The 24,101-nt window shown below is 44.9% G+C and overlaps 1 protein-coding gene across 2 annotated transcripts; it reads left to right on the top strand.

Moving 5' to 3' along the window:
• The first annotated feature begins 14,829 nt into the window (after positions 1 to 14,829).
• On the top strand, positions 14,830 to 24,054 carry LOC125508311 (putative HVA22-like protein g). Of its 2 annotated transcripts, none has more exons than XM_048672971.2 (6): positions 14,830 to 15,177; positions 15,296 to 15,394; positions 20,522 to 20,566; positions 20,644 to 20,707; positions 21,353 to 21,559; positions 23,684 to 24,054. In XM_048672971.2, the coding sequence occupies exons 1-6, from the start codon at positions 15,146 to 15,148 to the stop codon at positions 23,846 to 23,848; spliced, it is 612 nt and encodes a 203-aa protein (XP_048528928.1). In that variant the 5' UTR covers positions 14,830 to 15,145; the 3' UTR covers positions 23,849 to 24,054. The 2 variants fall into 2 exon arrangements, with proteins under 2 accessions (XP_048528928.1, XP_048528927.1); XM_048672970.2 differs by having other exon boundaries at positions 23,681 to 24,054.
• The last annotated feature ends 47 nt before the right edge of the window (positions 24,055 to 24,101 follow it).

Raw genomic sequence — 24,101 nt, 5'->3', positions numbered from 1 at the left:
TTTGTTGCTTTTAAGGGTGCTTATGAAATTGCTTCTTTGATTGAAAAGTATGATGCTACTTTTCACAAATCTGAAAATTTTGCCATACTTAAATATTGCTATGATAATTATGCTTCTAATCCCTATGTTGAACCATATATTGAGGACTACTCCGCTGTCTAAGAAAAGACTAATATTTTGCAGGAGTCTATGGAAGAAGAAATTGATGAAACTGTGAGCTCATTGGATGAAAAAGATGATGAGGAGAGCGAAGAACAAAAGGAGGAAGAGCGGATTAGCTACCCGTGCCCACCTTCTAATGAGAGTAACCCTCCAACTCATACATTGTTTAATTTCCCTTCATGCTCACCGAAGGATGATTGCTATGATGACTGTTATGATCCCGTTGATTCTCTTGAAATATCCCTTTTTGATGATGCTTGCTATGCTTGTGGCCAAGATGCCAATATGAATTATGCTTATGGAGATGAACTTGCTATAGTTCCTTATGTTAAACATGAAATTATTTATATTGCACCCACGCATGATAGTCCTATTATCTTTTTGAATTCTCCCAATTACACTATATCTGAGAAGTTTGCTTTTATTAAGGATTATATTGATGGGTTGCCTTTTACCGTTGCACATGATGATTTTGATAGACATAATATGCATGTGCTTGCTGCTCCTACTTGCAATTATTATGAGAGAGGAACTATATCTCCACCTCTCTATATTTCCAACACGATAAAATTGCAAGAAATTGTTTATACTATGCATTGGCCTTTACTTTGTGTGCATGAATTGTTCTTTTATGACATGCCGATGCATAGGAAGAGAGTTAGACTTCGTCATTGCTTAATATATGTTGATTTGTGCTCATTACTAAATTACAAATTATTGTTAATTAAAATTGGCTTTGATATACCTTGGGATCCGGGTGGATTCACTACTTGAGCACTATATGCCTAGCTTAATGGCTTTAAAGAAAGCGATGTCGGGGAGACAACCTGGAAGTTTTACAGAGTCATCTATTTCTATTGAGTGCTTTCATATAGTTTAAAAATAACAAAAATAAAGAGGGGAACCCAAAACTTTTTCAAAAAGAAAAGCGAAAGTGAGAAAGACAAGCATTGTTGAAGTGGGAGAGCTCCTTGAACTTTGTTCATGCTCACGACAACTTTGTGAATCCTGATTACAGAAACTTTTCAACAAAAATAATTATCCCCTTGTACAATTCCATTGTATTATAAAAATAATGTGCCAAGGTTTGCCTTTAGGATGTTTACAATGCTTGTTGGTTTGTGCGGTGCAGGACAGAAACTTTGGCTGTAGTGCGCGATTTTTATTTTTTTACTGGAACGTCCAATGGTTCTAATTCTTTTTGCACTGTCTTTTTGTACAAATTGTTTTTTTCCTAATTTTGGCAGAATTTTTCAAGTATCAGAAGTATGGTGAATGTTCAGATTGCTACAGACTGTTCTATTTTAGACAGATTCTGTTTTTGATGCATAGTTTGCTTGTTTTGATGAAACTATCAATTTATATCAGTGGATTAAGCCATGGAAAAATTATATTACAGTAGACACAATGCAAAAAAAATATGAATTGGTTTGCAACAGTTCCTAGAGTAGTGATTTGCTTTATTATACTAACGGATCTTACCGAGTTTTCTGTTGAAGTTTTGTGTGGATGAAGTGTTCGATGATCGAGAAGGTTTCGATGTGAGAAGAAGGAAGAGAGGCAAGAGCTCAAGCTTGGGGATGCCCGAGGCACCCCAAGTAAATATTCAAGGAGACTCAAGCGTCTAATCTTGGGGATGCTGGGGAGGCATCCCCTCTTTCTTCAACAAGTATCGGTATGTTTTCGGATTCGTTTCATTCATGCGATATGTGCAAGTCTTGGAGCGTCTTTTGCATTTAGGTTTTTATTTTTTTTTATGCACCAAGATGGTATGAGATGGTCCTTGGTTGATTTATAGAATGCTCTTTACACTTCACTTATATCCTTTGAGTATGGCTTTATAGAATGCTTCATGTGCTTCACTTATATCATTTGAAGTTTGGATTGCATGTTTCTCTTCACTTAGACAACCGCCATTTGTAGAATGCTCTTTTGCTTCAATTATATTTGTTAGAGCATGGGCATATCTTTTGTAGAAAGAATTAAACTCTCTTGCTTCACTTATATCTATTTAGAGAGATGACAGGAACTGGTCATTCACATGGTTAGTCATAAAATCCTTCATAAACTTGTAGATCGCTGAATATGATATGTTTGATTCCTTGCAATAGTTTTGCAATATAAAGGCGGTGATATTAGAGTCATGCTAGTCGAGTAATTGTGAAATTGAGAAATACTTGTGTTGAGGTTTGCAAGTCCCGTAGCATGCACGTATGGTGAACCGTTATGTAACGAAGTCGGAGCATGAGGTGTTTATTGATTGTCTTCCTTATGAGTGGTGGTCGGGGACGAGCGATGGTCTTTTCCTACCAATCTATCCCCCTAGGAACATGCGCGTAGTACTTTGTTTTGATTACTAATAGATTTTTGCAATAAGTATGTGTGTTCTTTATGACTAATGTTGAGTTCATGGATTATACGCACTCTCACCCTTCCATCATTGCTAGCCTTTTCGATACCGTGCATTGCCCTTTCTCACCTCGAGAGTTGGTGCAAACTTCGCCAGTGCATCCAAACCCCGTGATACGATACGCTCTGTCACACATAAGCCTCATTATATCTTCCTCAAAACAGCCACCATACCTACCTATCATGGCATTTCCATAGCCATTACGAGATATATTGCCATGCAACTTTCATCATCATCATATACATGACTTGAGCATTCATTGTCATATTGCTTTGCATGATCGTAAGATAGCTAGCATGATGTTTTCATGGCTTGTCCGTTTTTTGATGTCATTGCTACGCTAGATCATTGCACATCCCGATACACCGCCGGAGGCATTCATATAGAGTCATATCTTTGTTCTAGATATCGAGTTTGTAATATTGAGTTGTAAGTAAATAAAAGTGTGATGATCATCATTATTAGAACATTGTCCCATGTGAGGTTATCAAAATAAAAGTGGCCAAAGAAGCCCCCCAAAAAAGAGAGAGAGGCCAAAGAAGCCTACAAAAAAGGGGGAAAACAAAAACAAAAACAAAAAAATGAGAGAAAAAGAGAGAAGGGGCAATGTTACTATCCTTTTACCACACTTGTGCTTCAAAGTAGCACCATGTTCTTCATATAGAGAGTCTCTTGAGTTATCACTTTCATATACTAGTGGGAATTTTAATGATAGAACTTGGCTTGTATATTCCAACGATGGGCTTCCTCAAATGCCCTAGGTCTTCATGAGCAAGCAAGTTGGATGCACACCCACTTAGTTTCAGTTTGAGCTTTCATATACTTATAGCTCTAGTGCATCCGTTGCATGGCAATCCCTACTCCTCACATTGATATCTATTAATGGGCATCTCCATAGCCCGTTGATATGCCTAGTTGATGTGAGACTTTCTTCCTTTTTTTGTCTTCTCCACATAACCCCCATCATCATATTCTATTCCACCTATAGTGTTATGTCCATGGCTCACGCTCATGTATTGTGTGAAAGTTGAAAAGGTTTGAGAACATCAAAAGTATAAAACAATTGCTTGGCTTGTCATCGGGGTTGTGCATGATGTGAATATTTTGTGTGGTGAAGATGGAGCATAGCCAGACTATATGATTTTGTAGGGATGAGCTTTCTTTGTCTATGTTATTTCAATAAGACATAATTGCTTGGTTGGTATGCTTGAAGTATTATTATTTTTATGTCAAAGGATAGACTATTTCTTTGAATCACTCGTGTCTTAATATTCATGCCATGATTAGACATATGATCAAGATTATGCTAGGTAGCATTCCACATCAAAAATTATCTTTTTTATCATTTACCTACTCGAGGACGAGCAGGAATTAAGCTTGGGGATGCTGATACGTCTCCGTCGTATCTATAATTTTTTATTGTTCCATGCCAATATTATTCAACTTCCATATACTTTTTGGCAACTTTTTATATTATTTTTGGGACTAACATATTGATCCAGTGCCCAGTGCCAGTTCCTGTCTGTTGCATGTTTTTGGTTTCGCAGAATATCCATATCAAACGGAGTCCAAACGGGATAAAAACGGACGGAGCTTATTTTTGGAAAATATGGAAAATTCGAAAGGAAAATCAACGCGAACCAGTGTCCGAGGTGGTCACGAGGCAGGGGGGCGCGCCCCCTACCCTCGTGAGCCCACCATAAGGCGGTTGACGCTCTTCTTTTGCCGCAAGAAAGCTAATATTCGGAAAAAAAATCACGGTGAAGGTTTCAGCCCAATCGGAGTTACGGATCTTCATATATATACGAAACGGTGAAACAGAGCCAGGAGAGAACGCAGAACCAGAGAGAGACAGAGAGACAGATCCAATCTCGGAGGGGCTCTCGCCCCTCCCACGCCATGGGAGCTAAGGACCAGAGGGGAAACCCTTCTCCCATCTAGGGAGGAGGTCAAGGAAGAAGAAGAAATGGGGCCCTCTCCCCATTGCTTCCGGTGGCGCCGGAGCGCTGCCGGGGCCATCATCATCACCGCCATCTTCACCAACAACTTCACCGCCATCATCACCAACTCTTCCCCCCTCTATGCAGCGGTGTAACCTCTCTCTTACCCGTTGTAATATCTACTTAAACATGGTGCTCAACGCTATATATTATTTTCCAATGATGTATGGCTATCCTATGATGTTTGAGTAGATCTGTTTTGTCCTAATGGCTATTTGATGATCGTGATTGGTTTGAGTTGTATGTTTTATTATTGGTGTTGTCCTATGGTGCTCTCCATGTCGCGCAAGCGTGAGGGATTCCCGCTGTAGGGTCTGCAATATGCTTATGATTTGCTTATGGTGGGTGGCATGAGTGACAGAAGCACAGACCCGAGTAAGTAGGTTGTTTGCGTATGGGATAAAGAGGACTTGATACTTTAATGCTATGGTTGGGTTTTACCTTAATGAATCTTTAGTAGTTGCGGATGCTTGCTAGAGTTCCAATCATAAGTGCATATGATCCAAGTAGAGAAAGTATGTTAGCTTATGTCTCTCCCTCAAATAAAATTGCAATAATGATTACCGATCTAGTTATCGATTGCCTAGGAACAAATAACCTTCTTGTTGACAAAAGCTCTTTACTAAAACTAATTTAGTTGTGTATTTATCTAAACAGCCCCTAGCTTTTATTTACGTGCTCTTTACTTTCTTGCAAGCTTACCCAAAAACACCTACAAAGTGCTTCTAGTTTCATACTTGTTTCCGGTAAAGCGAACGTCAAGCGTGCGTAGAGTTGTATCGGTGGTCGATAGAACTTGAGGGAATATTTGTTCTACATTTAGCTCCTCGTTGGGTTCGACACTCTTATTTATCGAAAGAGGCTACAATTGATCCCCTATACTTGTGGGTTATCAGTATGGCATACCGCAAACTGGAGGAAACGGACTTGTGTTGGAGCGCTACGGTCGAAACGGGGGTCCTGTTCATCGGCAGGGGTGTGGCGTACCGCAAAATGGGACTCCACGGGATACTGTTCATCTCCACCGTCGACCCCCTCCAGCCTCCACGAGCTACTGTTCATCCACCGTCGACCTCCTCCAGCCTCCACCTGCGACTGTTCATCCACGGGCTCCTATTCATCCAGCCTCCACCGCGCGTTACTCCACCGGCTACTGTTCAACCACCCCTCTCCACGGGCTCCTATTCAACCACCCCTCCATGGGCTACTGTTCATCCTGCCCTCCACCGTCTACTGTTCATCCTGCCCTCCACGGGGTGGTCCTATTCATCCAGCCCTCCACGGGGTCCTGTTCATCCAGCCCCAACTGACTCGATCGATCGGGGTCCTGTTCATCCAGAGGCAACACCACGGGGTCCTGTTCATCCACCCCCATCGGGAACTGTTCATCCAACCCCCCCCCCCCCCCCCCCGCAACGCTCACTGTTCATCCAGAGGCAACATCGATCGGCTTTAGTTAGCAGCAGTAGCGAAGGAATCGCTCGATCAGGTTCAGTTAACAGCCATCGATCGATCGCTCGGGTTCAGTAACGCGTAGCCTGCAGTGCAATCGCTCGGGTTCAGTTAGAGCCCAACGCCTCGCTCGGGTTCAGTTAGAGCCAACGCCTCACACACACGCGCGTACGTGTATGAGAGAAACGCGCATCGCTCGGCCCCCGACCTCTCACCGTAACCGGGAACTCCCCGAAATTTTCCTCCCCCTCGCTTCTACCACGGTTTTTTCCGTCATGGACGGCCCAAAGAATGTCATGCAGCTGCGTCTCTGGCCCGCCCAGGACGAAAAGCCCATTTTCTGTCATGATTTTTTGTCATAGAAGTAGGAGCCCACCACATCTATGATGATACCGGGTTTTGTCACAATTATCGTCATAGAAGTGTCATATGTATGACAGAAATTTTTTTCGTTTGGCCCAAAATGTCACGGATGTGTCTTTTTTTTGTAGTGACACTCTGTTTGTCTATGTATTCACACATGTACTAAGTTTCCGGTTAATACAATTCTATCTTGAATAATAAACATTTATCATGATACAAGGAAATATAAATAACAACTTTATTATTGCCTCTAGGGCATATTTCCTTCAGGCAACGCTGATGCGTGCCTTCGTCCATGACGTATCCCCAGGCCTGGCAAGCCTGGTGCGGTGCTTCGTCAACTTCTTATTCGTGCGTCTACGCATGCCCGATGCTGGCAACACCGATGTGTGCCTTCGTCCACGGCGTGTCCTCGGGCTTGGCACACCCGACGCGATGCCTCGTCAACACCGTGTTCTCTCCGGCGCACCCCTACTTCGACATCACTGCACCCATGCTAACTTGGCTCCTCCTTGCGCCTGCGGCTCCACGACGACTACCTCAACACCGGCCATCCCGACTCGACATTGACCACGGCATTCTTCGCACGGACACCTCGACCACAGCTCCACCACCCACGCTCTCGGCTACCTCGACAAACGGCATAAAGGGATACTGCCTTGCTTGAGCAACCTTGTCGGCTTCCACTCCAGCCACGACTTCCATGATGCAACGAGCGTTACGACTACCGGGGGGGGTCCGTCAGCTTGCCTTCGGATTCTTCTCCAGTCTCACCGTCTGTGTCGCTACTGTTGTGACTGCGGGGGATGTTGAGCATAATGTATATTAGGAAGTATAGGATAGACTAGGATTTGTCATGCCTTGTCTTGTACTCCAAGTTGGTCATCGTACTCCTATATATATGCCCACGAGGCTCAAGCAATACAACAAACTATTCCACCAATCCTCTCTCTCCCTTCTAACACAACCTATCTCAAACGTGAAGGAGGAGATTTTGAGTTCTTTTTTATATTATTTTGCTATGTAAAAATTAATGAAAAATAAACAAGAAATCAATTTTGTTTTATTTGATTACTCTCATTGGATGACCTCTATCGGTCCAGCTGTCCATCGACAAGCCCGAACATTTCCACGAATATTTGGAGCCGTCCATCTGATGGTCCGGGTTAGAGTTGACCTAAGGCCAACTCCAAAACGGTGACCCATTCATTCGCCCGCATCCGTTTGGGTCTAAGAGGATAGAAAACGTAGCTCAACATGCCGACGCACGCGGACATATGTCTGTTTGGACCCATTTCCGGCCAAATTTTTGGCCGGGTTTACATTTGTGTGGGCCCGCAACGGACGTCCGCAACGTCCTTCCATTATCCCTCTGGCCCGCCCGTCTGTGGCACACATGACATTCCCCCCAAACCAGCAACAAGCCCTCTTCGCCATCGCGTCGCCATCCCGCTGCCGTCCATTTTCGGCCTCTGCGCCACCATCCCACCACCCACCATCACATCCATCGACAGCCCCATGTTTTGCCGCATCCATCATCGCCCACTTTTTCGTCATTGTGGCCACTGCATCCACACTCTACCTACTTGTCGGACATCACCGACTGCTCACGACTACACCCCAAGGTCACCGCCGGAGAACGCGAGGGTTTGACAAACCTATTCCCTCCATTTTTGTGGATGTGCCAAAGAGGGCTCCATTCACTGGCCGTGCCCTGCTGCCCCACCCCCGTCGTCGCCCGCAAGGTGTTCGGCAGTTTTCCTAAATCAGACGAGGTACGGTTTCATCATGGTGTACAGCTCGGATGAGTTTTTTTAGAACAACATGTGTTCATCATCCGAAGAATCGTCCGACAATGATGATGATGCCGCGATAGCTACTTTGGTCATCAATGAGCACATTACTAGGCAGCGGTCAAGGTGCCTACTCTACAACAATTATTTCAAGTACAATGCCCCACTATTTCCTCCCAACCTTTTTCGGCGATGCTTCCGGATAGCGAGACATGCATTCAACCGTATTCGGGAGAGAGTGGTGACGTATGATGGCTAATTCAAATGCAAGTATGATACCCTTGGAAAGGCTGGCTTTTTCTCTTATCAGAAATGTATTGTAGCTGTTTGTATGCTTGCACACGAAATTCCTGGTGATCTTGTAGATGAGTATGTCCGCATGAGTGAGTCAGCATCCCTTGCGTCATTGTACAAATTTTGCAAAGTTGTGGTTGCAGTGTTTGACCCGGAGTACTTGAGAGAACAAAATACTGCGGATACAACCTGGTTGTTAGTGATCAATGAATCGAGAGGCTTTTGGGGGATACTTGGAAGCATAGATTGTATACATCGAAAGTGAAAGAACTATCCACTTAATTGGCAGGGGCAATACAAAGGGACGTGTTAAAATTGAATTGGGTGACTTATTTGCTTGGCATTCATCACCGGACGGAGAAGGGAAATGTATATATATCCATCTTTGGAAGCATGTGAGGCACCAAACACTGCAACAACCGATAGAAATTTTTCATGGAGCGTATCGAGGCGTTATCGGATCATGCACCCATAATTCTGGATTCTAACTCTACGAAGCCAAACGTTCGTCACCCTTTCAAATTTGAATTGGGATGGCTGCATCGGGATGGATTTGTAGACATAATCAAGAATGTTTGGGAGAAGCCCGCTGTTAGTCATACGCCTATTCAGAGATAGAACTTTAAAATAAGGGCCATGAGGAAACACCTCACTGGATGGGCGAAACACATCAACGGGATATATAAAAAAGAAAAACAAAGACTCTCTACCATTATTGACGACCTCGACAAAATTGCAGAGACGCACACCTTATCTCAACAAGAGATTGAGCTGAAAAGTCAATCTAACGAGAAGGTTGCACGTCTTTTGCGAGAAGAGGAGATCAAATACTACCAGAGATCCAAAGCTGACTTCATCTTGATGGGTGATAGTAATACAAAATACTTCCAATTGATCGCCAATGGGCGGCATAGGAAAAAATGTATTTACATTCTCCAACAAGATGAGGGGCGGATTGAAGGACATGAGGAGTTCAAGAAGTATATCACCAAATACTACAAATCTCTGTTTGGAGCGTCAGTTGAAGGGAACTTCATCCTTGATGAGACCCGAACGGATGATATTCCACAAGTCACGGCAGAAGAAAATGATATCCTAACGGCACCATTCTCAGAAGAGGAGGTGAGAGCGGCGGTGTTCCAAATGGAACATAACAAAGCTCCAGGGCCAGATGGTTTCCCCGCAGAATTCTATCAGAATTTTTGGGATATCATCAAGACCGACCTTTTGGATTTGTTCAATTGTCTTCATGCCGACCGACTAGACCTATTTAGACTTAATTTTGGCGAGATTGTCTTGTTGCCCAAGATTAAGGAGGCCGAACGGATCCAATAGTTCAAACCCATATGCCTCCTTAATGTTAGCTTCAAGATTTTCACCAAAGTGGCCACAAATAGGTTAAACTCGGTAGCTGATCATGTTGTTCGGCCATCTCAAACGACGTTCATGCAAGGAAGGAATATACTCGATGGCGTAGTAATTTTGCATGAGACCATTCACGAGATGCACCGGAAAAATATGAGTGGAGTAGTATTCAAAATTGACTTTGAAAAAGCCTATGACAAGGTCAAATGGTCTTTCCTCCAACAAGCCCTAAGAATAAAAGGTTTCTCCGATAAATGGCGTCAGTGGATCCAAAATTTTGTAACTGGAGGTAGTGTGGCCATCAAAGTCAATGATGATGTAGGCCCTTACTTTCAGACAAAAAAAGGACTACGGCAGGGTGACTCCATGTCTCCAATGTTATTTAACATTGTTGCTGACATGTTGGCTATTCTGATTGAGCGTGCTAAGCAGGACGGCCAGATAGAAGGAGTAGTGCCACATCTTGTGGATGGTGGCCTCTCTATTCTGCAATACGCCGATGACACAATTCTTTTTACGGAACATGACCTAGACAAGGCTCGAAACCTAAAACTCTTGCTCTCAACGTTTGAGCAAATGTCGGGTCTCAAAATTAACTTCCATAAAAGTGAACTTTTCTGCTTTGGAGAAGCCGTTGAGGCGGCTGCCGATTATGCTGACCTCTTTGGTTGTGCACATGGCCAATTCCCGATTAAATATTTGGGAATACCGATCCACTATCGGCGTCTCACCATTGCAGAGTGGAAGCATGTAGAGGAGCGTCTAGAGAAATGATTGAGCAGTTGGAAAGGCAAGCTGCTCTCAATTGGAGGACGGTTGGTTTTGATTAACTCCGTTCTCACAAATATGGTTCTCTATATACTTTCTTTCTTCCAACTCCCAAAAGGGGTCCTGCAAAGATTGGATTATTTTAGATCCAGATTTTTTTTGGCAAGGAGATGGAGAAAAGAAAAAATATCGGTTGGCCAAATGGAGCATGGTTTGTAGGCCAAAAGACCAAGGCGGCCTTGGAATTCATGACCTACAGGTCAAGAATGAGGCATTGCTCAGTAAATGGTTGTTCAAACTTCTTACTGAGGATGGTGTTTGGCAAACCATGTTGCGCAACAAGTATCTAGGCCAAAAGGCGGTGTCCCAGGCATATTGGAAACCTGGTGACTCGCACTTCTGGGCTGGCCTAATGGCGGCAAAGAAACATCTCTTTCGCTTTGGGTCTTTCGCGATAAAAGACGGGTCGGAGATTCGAGTCTGGGAAGACATCTGGCTAGGCAATGCCAGTCTCAGAGCACAATATCCATCCTTATATAACATTGCTCGCAATAAGAACAACACTATTGCGCATGTGCTCAGTTCATCCCCGCCGAACATTTCGTTTAGGCGGGATTTGATTGGCCTCAGACTTCTGTCATGGCATAATCTTTTGTCTGGGTTGGATTCGATTAACTTGACACAAGGTCGGGATGTGTTTCACTGGAACCTTACTACATCAGGGTCTTTACAGTAGACTCTATGTACCGTGCGCTCACACATTCTGAGGTACCAATGAGTAATAACAAGAAAATTTGGAAGTCCAAGATTCCACTAAAAGTGAAAATTTTCATGTGGTATCTTCGTAAGGGAGTTGTGTTGACTAAAGACAACCTCGCATGACGCAACTGGCCAGGGAGTAAGAAGTGTTGTTTTTGTACTCATGACGAGACAATCAAACACCTCTTTTTCCAATGCAAGTTTGCATGTTCTACGTGGTCAATCATCCAAATAGCGTCAAATTTATATCCGCCCACAAGTGTTGTCAATATATTTGGTCACTGGTTGGACGGTATTCCAAATAGGTTTAAAGCGCTTATAAGGGTGGGAGCGTACGCCTTAATTTGGTCGCTCTGGCTATGTAGAAACGATTTGGTTTTTAATGGAAAAAATGCTTCTCCTCTGCAGGTTATTTTCCGTTGTACGCACTCGCTTCATACGTGGTCTATGCTACAACGATCGGAGCACCAATCGTTGTTCAAGACGATGTGTACGCGGTTGGAGTAGGTGGCTACGGAGGTTTTTTCCCAACATGTGTGGCAGCATAACCTCCGGATCGATCCACCACCACCTTCGACATAGGCATAGTGTCGGTCTATAGGACTTTACTGTTGTCGATATGTCGGTTTATATTTCTTGTTTTTTGTCAGATTTTTGGATTTGACTGTGTGCATCTTAGTTATGCAGAGGCCGGGTGTTACTCATAATGTTTTGTATCCCCTTGATGCTACATTCTGAGATAATAAAATCGCCCTTTATCGAAAAAAGAAATTTTTCATGGATGCGTGATTGTATACACTGACAGTGAAAAAACTATTCATTTACTTGGCATTGGATTTGGTTGAGCATTATGTGGACTCACATAGGCATCAACCAATAATGTATCTGCTCATTTTTTTAAATGTATTTGGTACAGTTTAAAATTCATTTAGTTGTGATCTATGAGATTTGTATTTATCATGACGTAAAATTTTGTGACTTATTGTTTAATCACGTGCAATGTTTTATTTAAATTTATTTGTTTGATCGATGTGCATAGAATGTCTAAATTCAAAAAATTGGCAGGAAAAGATAAGACGGACCAAATGAATTAAGCGGTTGAACGCACTACCCACAAAAATACGTGGGCGAAGGCGGACGCCTCTGCAACATCGGTTCCAAACACACAAATAAACCAACTAAATGTGCATCCGTTTGCGTCGGAGTTGGCCTAACCTTCCCAGAAGCACAAAAAAAGTTGACGATAAAGTTTTGGTAAGTGTATATATCCGTCCATGGAATCATGCGAGGCACGGAATCTAAGGTTCAAGGCAGAAGCCAAAGAAATTTGGCACCGATACTCATCGTGTTAGGTCAACTTCATCGCGTGGCTCCATCTTATTCGGTCCCGTTTGTTTGGAATAAAACGGACAAACGAAGTGATCCAATGCGTGACAGTTTGGACTCATTTGGTCCGTTTTGTGTCCGAGCCGACTCATTTCAAGCGCATCTTTGCGTCGGATTTGGGTCGTCGTGGACACCGCACAGACGCGCCGCTCGTCCGCGTCTGGCCGCGTGGCGGAGCGGCCACCTACCTCCCGCCCGCCAACATCAATGCGCACGGGTGACCGACCCCACCTGTCATCGGCTTAATAGAAGGTTGCCGTCCTTTTTAAATGGGAAACCCATGGACTGGTCGTCGTCCACACTGCCCCACTTCATCCCGTGACCTCCTCGAAACCCGACTGCGCTAAACCTAGCCCTCTCTTGTCGAGCTCGCCGGCCGGCCACCTCGAAGCCATGGGCTTCTGGAACCATAAAGGGAAGCACGATCGCGAGGCCGGCTCCTCGTCGGGGCGCCGCGCCGGCTCCGTGAAGAAGGAGGCCGCATCACCACCACGCCGGGCCCCCGCGCCGCCTGCTTTCTCTATCGCCCCCACGTCCGCCGGCGAGTGCGACCGACACTACATTCGCGTGTCGGTGTGTCGCCGTTATTAGAAGACGAGGACGCCGCTCCCATGAAGCGACGTCCACCTCCCCAACGGATGGCACCTCAGTGCCGACCGTGTGCCGATCCCGGCGACCGGCCGTGCACGTCGTCAAGAGATCAAGCGCCGCCGCCGCCTCCTCCCCGACGACCTGTACTACGACGATAGGTACGTCCCGGACTCCTCCCTCTGGGATACCTGGCTCGGGGACGAGCACGACGTGCGGCGTGCCTCTTTCTTTGCCGGCACGGTGTCTGGGCCGCGGCGGCCACGTCGTGAGCGCGCAACGCCTGCTCCCCAGGAGCGCGGGCGTAGACTGGTGTGCGGCTTCACGCCCACGCCCTCGCCGTCGCCTTCGCCATCTCCACCACCACCTCCTCGCATGACAGCGGAGGAGGAGGGCCGTCTCATGGCGCGTGTCATGGAGGACTCCATGTACACACACGATGAGCGGCAATGGAGGGCCTGGAGGAGATGATGGCCCGCTCCGCCGCCGGCGAGGTAGCCATCCCCGAGAAGGAGGCGATGGAGGAGGAGTCGGTGGCCGCGTTCCACCCGGGTCTGCTGGGCCAAGGGTGAGGCTGGTCCTGCACTGCACCGGAGATTGCCGCCGCCGTGGGCGTGAACTGGTGCGTCACTCCGCCGCGGTCACCGGAGCGGGAGGCGTCGCCACGGGAGGAGGTCGTGCAGGCACCTCCTGCCGTCCAGCCCGCCCCCGTCTACCACGCACCGCCGGCCCACCTCTGGACGCCGCCGGCCTACGTGGACCTCGTCAGCGACGACGACGACGCCGGCGGGCATCGATGGGCACGGGCAGGAGCGTGCTGGCGGCGACCATTTATTATTTTTTATGTTTAATTATATCAAGTTGGACGTGAAACTGGGCCGTTTTGTGGTCGTGGTGAGCCTAACTAAATTTTACGTTTATTAAAATGCGCTTATTTATTTTTTAGTTATTTTATTTACGTTTTTCTATTTTTTTAAATCATGTCTAACGCGGACGTGATTTGGGGTGCGGCCGCGCGGTGGGCGTACGCATGTCCCAACGGACAAGACCGGACATGGTCAAACCCATCGGTGCCCAAAACGGACAAAATTCGGTCAAACCGGACGTTCGTTTGAGGTCACGCGGTGGAGTTGGCCTTAGACTGGTCGTAATGATAGTATCATAGCTAGTATCGTGCATACCAACTAGACTATTTTATTGAAGTGGCATAAAACTAAATGAAAAAAGAGGGTATTGAGTATCATATCATAATACTGTATCATATTAAATGCTATGCTACTATGTGTCATATATGGCAATACATAAGGTTAGCTATCATACCAGTATATGATATTGTGCATTTAGGATACTAAGGTACGATACTACCCATTACAAACAGTCTTACCCACACGCGACCACCTCCGCAGCAGGTGGCCCCACCGGATCATCATCCACCGTAAAGTCGCAAACTTGACCACTTCCGCAGCCTCTACATGACCCCAGGTAAACGTGACGAGAGATACCGGGCCGAGACCCCTCCGCAGTCAACAACGTCTGTTCAACTCGGCAACTTCCCACTTCCTGAGTTGCGAGTCGTCTTCTCTTCTCCCGCAACACCTTCTTCCTCGTCCCCCTCTCGCCCGCCTTCGCTGATATTGTCCTCCCCAATCCCCCGCTCGTGTCCCCAAGGAGCGCCAGCGCCGAGAGAGCCGCAATTTGCATCCCGCACGGTGCTGGAGGGGACCGCTACGCCGCGGATCGTCCACGCGCGTACGACTCCGACTCCGCGCCTGCATTTCTGATCCGGCTGGTCGGCGGCCGGCGAGATGTTGGGGGGCGTCCTGTCCAAGACCCTGCTGTGAGTACCCGTTCCTTACGTAGGATGGCTATTCGCCGCTGCACTGGGCTGGGCGAACGGGTTCGTGGCGGTTTCTCTCCCTCTTCTGTCTCCTGATTTTGCTCCGACGCCGACGCAGGCTGCTGTTCGGGTACGCGATGCCGGCGTTCGAGTGCTTCAAGACGGTGGAGGCGCGCCCCAACGACGCGCACATGCTCCGCTTCTGGTGCCAGTACTGGTGAGCCGTTCCTTCTTCCTCCTCCATTCCCTTCGAGTTAACTTGACCCGGTGCCTGCACGGCCGCCCCCAATTGATGCGAATTTGCTTTCGTTTCCTTTCGATGTGGAGTCGGATGCACTACTTGGATTCCATATACTTGAATTTGCTAAGCATGATATTAGTAGTTCTTTATTTGTGTATCTAGACGAAAGTTTATGTTAATGATAGTGCCAGTTTCAATAACTGACTCACTTTTGCCTTTCTATTGGGTCACATGCCTTCTTTTGTTTCCACGTGTTATATGTTGGGTGTTAGGTGGATGATGGCACCACGATCCTGCCTTATGCTTGCAATAGACTTTTAACCCTCTTAAGCTGTAGCATTACGATTCGCAGTTCTATGCTTATTTCTTTTGTCCCAACAAAATGGTTGCAAGTTCTGCTACAGTTTCAGATTGGTATCATAGGCGCCGAGCTGCATATAATTAGTAATTGTATGCAGGGTGTTTGATCAGAAATCAGTGCTCCAGACAAGAGGGCCCAGAGATTTTTTATTTATGATTTTCTTCTTTGTATATAGTTGTTACTAAGTCCTGAAATCAAACAGGGCTTAGTTTGCACCTATGCTTACAAGGGAACTTGTTCATGGACCATCTAAATCCATCTGTCTTTGCAAATAAATATGTTGGCTGGCAGGAAAAAATACATTATTATTACTGTGACCTGGTAACAGCCTTCATGTGTGACCTAACAATTGGTAACTACTATTCTAGATGATCTCCCTTTACCATTTTAACTGTTCAAATTTTCCCAATTATTTTTCCACCGTCCAAATGCCACGCTGGTCAGAGCGGTATCCGCCGAGCAGCCATCATGCCTGGCTGCGCCCCTTCTCGGTCATCTTCTTGCCCATCGCGGAGAAGGATGGAGGTGTGGTGTGCGGCGGTGTTGGGAGAGGGGGAGGAGTGAGTGCGGATAGGATTTGCGGAGGAGGCCGGCTGGCTATAGAGCCTGAGTAGGCTTCTTGGGCGGCGGGCCTCCGTGAATGCAGGTAGGTGGGAGGCCGGTGAATTATGTGTGAATGCGCGGAGGGTTCTAGAGCAGCCTTAGAGGGGTTTTAGGGTGGGACAGGGGTGTTGGAGTCAGATGTGGCGGACGTTCGGATTCCCCCAGAGCTCCCCTCGATTTGCGGCCGGTCTGTGGGATTTCGGACGTCTGGACCGGTCCAGCCCGTTTTTGTGATCCACGTTGGATGGCTAGAAGTGTCCGGACGACCTGATCCGGACATTTGCGGGAATTTTGGTGATCCGCGTTGGAGATGCCCTTATTGTCTATTATTCAAGGAAATAAATATCATACAGGTCCCATGTCCCTTATTCATCCCATTCCTTGTGGAAGATTTACAAGCATTTCACTTAATTACCTTTGGCTCCATGGAGCCTTGTGTCGCCTTTTTCTTTTTCTTTTTGTTCATGTTTGTGTTGTTGCCCCAGCAGAACTTCTATTTTATTTCCTTCACTCAGACATGATGTATGGCCGTGATGGTTTACTTTATATATAAAGCGGGGTGAAGGCCTGTTTTGTTCGTTTCACTTAAATTACCCAAAATTGTAGTTTTGTTTGTAAGTTGGTCACTTGAATTCGGGCCAAGGACTCTAGATGCATAAACATTTTATTGTACTTGTTCTGTACCGCTTGCTTTTAATGAGGATGCTAAAAAAAGAGGATGCTCTATCCCTTATGCACAATTATGAAATGGATTTTAGCGAGCCCGGGGTTTTTGAGTCGCGCGACTAGTCGATGAGTCGCAAAAAAATGTCGACTCAACTTAGTGTCAACTCATGACTCAAGTCGCGACTAGTCGCAACTGCAGGCTCGACTTTTTCCGAGTCGCTACCCCAGAACGACTCATCGACTCGAAAACAATGAGCGAGCCTATTCATTTCGGTTCTTGACAGACCCAGTAAGCATTAATTTAGTGTATATCAAGACAATATTGCCTCCTCACCTAGGAATTTTTGAAAGAATAACTGAAGCTTTTTGAGACCATAACTGTTGTTTCTGATTTCTATATCCCAGAATTGAATTGCCTTTGATAGACTCATAGCAATGTATCAATTAGACATTGCAACGCACCTGACGTTTTAACTAACTAGGTTGTCGAATACAAGCTACGACATTTGCACTTATTTTTGAGGGAAATTGGACATTTGCACTTGCTACTAGTCAATATACCTTTAAGAGTTCCCTAAACCAATTCGGGTTGTATCTGGTTAGTTACAAATTTTAACATTTTAATATGATATCATCGGTTATTTCAAGCTGTCTTTGTTGTTGGAGGTTAGGCCCAGCTAAGATTAATAATTAGTACTCCATCCGTTCACAAATATAAGATGTTCTAACTTTTTTGTGAATCAGATGTATATAGACACATTTTAGTGTGTCTATTCGGTCATTTCAGTCCGTATGCAGTCCATATTAAAATATCAAAAACATCTTATATTTGTGAACAGAGGGAGTATATGAGATTGTACAGATTTCCTATACTATACCTATTTCTATTTGTTACACTATTTCGCTTATGTAAGCCCACTTAGCTCAGAGGTTAGTGCATATCACAAGTTACCCAGCTTGAGTTTTTCAGTCAATCAATAGATTGTGCAGTTTCTTAGTCTTTTGTCCACGTCTACATGTGCGTTGAGGAAATATTCCAAATATCTATGGCAATACATAGCGCACCTCACACGCTAGCTGATTGATTTTCCACGAGGAATGCTTCCACATATGTTATTTTACTTTTCTGTTCCAAGACTTGAACATGACTGGACTGGGTCAATGACCAACTAAACTATGGAAGGTTCTAAGACTACTATATTTACTTTGATCAGCTAATTGACTGATAAGAAGACTAATTCAAAGTATAATATACACTTCCTAAATTGCAATAATATTTCTTTATTATTACCTAACATGACTTTGGCCCTAGCATGAAGCTATTCAAAGAAACAGATCAAGAAACTTCCCATTGAGATGCTTGGACTAGCTGTAGTCATACCCTATAATTTCTACCTTACCTCTATTTGTCATTTGAAAATGATAGTTTTGGCAGTAGGTATCAATAGTAACTGTAATATTAGTGGTCTTATTTAGATTAATCGATTGTTCCGCTGTTCTGTTTTTTTCAACAAAGGGTTGATTTTATTGACTCAAAATGAAGCATCAAGTGGATACAAACACGATGAGCATACACCCAGCCTCTGCATAGCTAAGATGCACACAGCCAACAAAAACACACACAACTAAACACGCCGGCAAATGGCAAAGTCATGCAAGACCAAAGCTATTCCCTAGCAAGGAAAAGGAAAAGGCCCGAAGGGATCAAACCAGCGACCGGCAAACTACAACAACGACCTTATCCGCACCAGCACATGTCCAACAAGGGCATCTCCAACGCGGATTACCAAAATGCCCGCAAATCAATGCTTAAAAGGGCCCGCAGATCGATGATTAGTAACTGTATGCAGGGTGTTTGATCAGAAATCAATGCTAAAGACTAGAGACCCGGAGATTAAATTTTTAAGATTTTCTTCTTTGTACATAGTTGTTACTAAGGCCTGAAATCAAACAGGGCTTAGTTTGTACCTATGCTTAAAAGGGAACATGTTTATGGACCATCTAAATCTATCTGTCTTTGCAAATAAATTACTGTTGGCAGGCAGGAAAAAAGATACATTATTATTGCTGCGAGTTGGTAACAGCCTTCATGTGTGATTTAACAATTGGTAACTACTATTCTAGATGATCTCACTTTACCCATTCTAACTGTTCAATTTTTCCCAATTTATTTTCCACTGTCCAAATACCATGCTGGTTGGAGCGGTATCCGGCGAGCAGCCATCATGCCCGGCTGCGCCCCTTCTCCTCCTTAGTCATCTTCTTGCCCATCGTGGAGGAGGATGGAGGTGTGGTGTGCGGCGGTGTTGGGAGAGTGGGAGGAGTGAGTGCGGGTAGGATTTGCGGAGGAGGCTGGTTTGCTTTAAAGCCCGAGTAGGCTTCTCGGGCAGCAGGCCGCCGTGAATGCAGGTAGGCGGGAGGCCGGTGAATTATGTGTGAATGCGCGGAGGGTTCTAGAGCAGCCGTAGAGGGGTTTTGGGGTGGGACCGGGGTGTTGGAGTCCGATGTGGCGGACGTCCGGACTCCCCCAGAGCTCCCCTTGATTTGCGGCCGGTCTGTGGGATTTCGGACGTCTGGACCGGTCCGGCCCGTTTTGGTGATCCACATTGGATGGCTAGAAGTGTCCGGACGACCTGATCCAGACATTTGCGGGCATTTTGGTGATCCGCGTTGGAGATGCCCTTATTGTGTATTGAACGCGTGTGTTGCGCTTCGCTATTTGTTTACATTATGGAGCTTTGTTAAAATCTTCACATGCATATGTTAGTTGAGGTAAGTAGTGAATAGTGCTGATGTTTAATTGCTCCTGTTGAATCCATTATGTTTGATAGGAAACATCACCGGCATGTGTTAACACAGTATTTTTCAAGCCTGATATTGGCTTGCTAGTTGTGCATGTACAAAATGCTTGCAGGGGGTCCTTATTTCATGAATGTTTGCTATGGCAGAAAATATCAATATCCGCTGTTATGTTTTTGTTCAAAGCTAACCAGGGATAGTTATATGTTTAATACTTCCATGATCAAATGCTTGGTTTGTCAAGAATTACTCATTCACTTGGATGATTTTCAGCTAAACTAAGGTGGAGCAGGAAAGAGACTTGTAATAATATTGGATGCGTGCTTTGAGCAATAAACTAAATTAGATAGTGTATGCATGTAAGCATATGGTACTCAAGTGATTTCCCTAGGTTATCTGAAGAATATTAGACTGGCTGCAATGTTTCTATACTTGTATTATCTTTGGAACTCGTGGTGCTTTTGCGGCTGCAAGGTTATATGCACCATCAAGTTAGCATGGCCTACAGGCAATCATCAGGTCCCACCTTAGAGGCCATATAAGCACTGTGGATGCCCTAACTGTTTCCATTTTTATCCCATGGCAATATGTGTATTCTTAAACTTGATATATATTCAAGTATTAAATCGGATATGGCTCGCTTATAAACTGATCTATTTGTGAAATGTCTCCAGGATTATTGTGGCCATGGTGATAGCCTTTGAGAGCCTCATCTCTTGGTCAGTTCAGTTCCTCGTTTCTTCTGTCTTTTCTACTTTAACTTTTCATCTTACTTATGCATCTGTACCCATTCCAGGATGCCAATGTATGGAGAAATTAAGCTTGCTTTCTTTGTTTACCTATGGTACCCCAAAACAAAGGTAACCCCCCCCCCCCCCTCTCCCTCCCGGTGCACAGAAAGGCCACATAATCCATGAACAATAAAGTGGGTGTTAATTCCCGAGAACCTAAAAATGTAGGTTAAAGTTTCACCATGGGACCGTCTAATGAGGGCTGCTTTGCTGACGATGGTCCATTCATGGGTAGTTTTTGCCATTTTGTAGTCATATCACCATTTTTTCCTAACCAGGAGATATAAGGAAGTAAAGGCCTGGTGATGTGGCTATATAAACATAGTAAGATACTTTCTTGTCATAAAAAATGGGTGATGTGGCTGTCTAAATGGCAACATGCACCTTGAATTGGATGTCTGTCAGCACACACCCTCGAAAAACTGTCTCAGTGTGCCTTGTACATGACACTCTGGTTTTGGCTTTCTCTATCTTAATGAAACAGCACAGTGTCTGCCTTTTTGGTAAAACGAAAACAAAAACCTTAGGGTGTATGTAAACCTGGCTTTGCAAGTTTTGGGGCTTAAACACTCTCTACTTTTGTTGTTCTGGGGGGTTCAGTGGCGTTTATTGTGATGTTTAGCAGGGGGTGAAATGGAACTTACTCTGCTTTTAAATTCCTCAAGTGCATGTAAGTAACAACTAACATCTGTGTTAATACAATTATTTCTGCAGGGCAGTGATGTTGTATATGACACCTTTCTTCGGCCCATTGTGATGCAATATGAACCAAACATCGAGCAGAGGTTACTGCATCTGAGGGCAAAGTCTGGGCAGTTACTTAGCTTCTATGTTAAGAACTGTGCTGACAAAGGGACGGCATTTTTCATGGATGTCTTGCGTTATGTGGTCTCTGACAAGGCCGAAGGATCAAATCTAGAGGTAATGGCATCCCCCCTGTCATTGTAACATGCACTGTATTAGAGTTTTCATCTACCAGGTGATTTGTTCTTGGTAAATTTAATGCATGAGGTAGTCAAGGGCTGCATAGGTTTAAAGAATGCATATCCCTTTTTGAGGTGTGAATCTTTTTGCGGAGTAATTTGACCATGCACTTGCTGTCATAAAGATTGGTCTGTTGCCAGTTTAAGTTCATCTCCTGAGCATTGTACTATCGGGAGAACTCATGATCAATTTACTACAAATTTAAGAGAACTGATTGCTGCTATGCATATAGCGTAGTTTAACATTGTTATATCTTGTACAGAGAAATCGTAGGATTGTCACAGTACATGAAATATGTAGCTTCTTTAAATATCAAGTGTCACCATCAGTTCTTACCAAAAAAGGCCCCACTCGACTACATATAGTTTTTTTCAGGAATATGTAGTTCTAAGTATCCTGGGATACACTAGCAAGCAAAGTACCACAGTTAAATAAGCATTTATTTACTACCAAAAACTATTTTGCCATCGGTAATTATTTTCATTTATCCTATTCTTGAAGTGCAAATTACTCAAAGTGATATCAAGGAAAACAGTTGAAACTCCAATGCAACTTAGCCACTGGATGCTACCAAGTTTGCGGTCCTACTATGATGTACTGCAGCAGATCTCCCATGAGCCATGACACCACCTGCCATTCCATTTTGAATAAACTCCAACCAGCGTAATCTCAAAACAGAGTGTTTTGAATAAGAGGGCAACAGCCCCAACCTTGCCAAACCACTATTTCCTTTGTTTCCCTCTCACTACCCCACTTTGACAATCAGACAGGAGCATTATCCAACCCATCCAAGCCAACGACCCGGTCCTCCACCCCGATCTCAACCAAGGCCATAGGCCCCTTCCGTTGTCAGCACTCAGTGTCGGCCCACCGGATAGCGACGCCGCAACCTGCTGTATTGTAAACAGGGGGAAACCATTTCCCCAGGCAACGTGGGTCTTGTCTGCACAAGAGCCAAAGACACAACGGAACCGTTTGTTGATTCGTCCCCTTCCACAGACCAAATCTCCTGTCCAATTCCTGTCATGTTACTACTGCACCTTCCCATCTTGTAATTTTGCTCTCTTCATTCTTGCATTGCCCTGATTTTCATGACTGTTGATATAATTGGAGTGAATTCCATTTTTTACCGCCAGTTTCATGTTTGTGACAGCTTTTGCCCCATTTAGCAGAAATTCTTAATTTTTACTCAATTTAGCGAAACTTGTGCCCTTTTATTTTATTAAGTTTCTCTGTTAACCACGCATGCCACATCGACAGTTTATTTTATTTTTCTGGTTATTTTGGCTGGTTTTTTCTGTTGACCAGAGCAGCAGGGGAGACGCCTGACTTCTGTTAGCCGCGTGTGGCACCCTGTACACCTCAAACTCCCTTGTCTCCATGCCGTGGTCGGCATGTGCCACCGCCATAGGCCGGTACCGGCGCTGCTCATGCTGCTCCCATCTCTCCTTGGAGCTCCCCCCCCGGTCCAATTTAGGCCGCATGCGCCTCCTAACTCGCATCTGGCAGGACATGCTGCCATGGCCACTGAGCCTATTCCAACTAGTTCGGTATATCCCGAACAGTTACTCCTGTATCCCCTCCACCCCTATAACCCTTCCCGCATCTCTGCTTCAGGGGAAAATGTCACCGGCAAGCTCCCCGGCGTAGGGCGGCCAGTCTTCAATTGTGTCATTGGTTTGATCATCCAAAGACCGGAGCGCACCAGAGAAAACACAGGGGTGCTAACGGAACCATCTACGTGGCATATACACAGTCAGCAGAGTAATAAAAAATAAAATGAAATGGGGTAATTTGTGGCACAAGTTTTGCTAAATTGAGAATTTCTGCTAAATGGGGTAAAACCTACCACAAACGTGAAACCAGGGGTAAAAACTGGAATTCCCTCATATAATCAAGTATGTATGTTGTTATCTGATAAATATCCTGAACATCCTGCCTGTCAGCTATAGAAATCACGTGCACGAATCATATGATAAGATACAATGCACTGGAAACAATTTGAGCACAAGTGGTATTGACAGCAGTTTCATCTCTTTTCTGATTGTGCGTGTTCAGCAGAGGAATAAGAAGTCTAGCTGGAGTCCCTTTGCGACTAAACGTCGGCCGCCATCGCCGCCGCAGGAATCTCTCTTTGACAACCCTGATGCTGCAGTTGTCGCTGAAGTTCTGCGCGCGGCCATCAACCCTAAGCCCCGGCGAGCTCATAATGACAAGGACTATTAGAGGAGAGGGATGGAATTTTACACCGGTGTAAGGAAATGATTGTGTACATAGAAATAGAATGATTCAAGCAAAGGTCAAATTGAAAGAAGAAATCTAGTACATAGAAAAACAATCCAGCAATTAACCCAGTGTGAAGAGATATGAATGAAGCATGTTGTAGACTTGTGGTGATAGCAATTTATTGTCTCTTTTTCCGGATCAATTTACTTCAATTGTTTTCCTCCACATGCTTGTGTTCTGATCATTCCATTAT

The sequence above is a fragment of the Triticum urartu genome, chromosome 5A, assembly GCF_056163025.1.
Source record: "Triticum urartu cultivar PI428250 chromosome 5A, HENAU_Tu73, whole genome shotgun sequence".
Lineage (NCBI taxonomy): Eukaryota > Viridiplantae > Streptophyta > Magnoliopsida > Poales > Poaceae > Triticum > Triticum urartu.
This window is presented reverse-complemented; position numbering and strand designations above follow the sequence as displayed.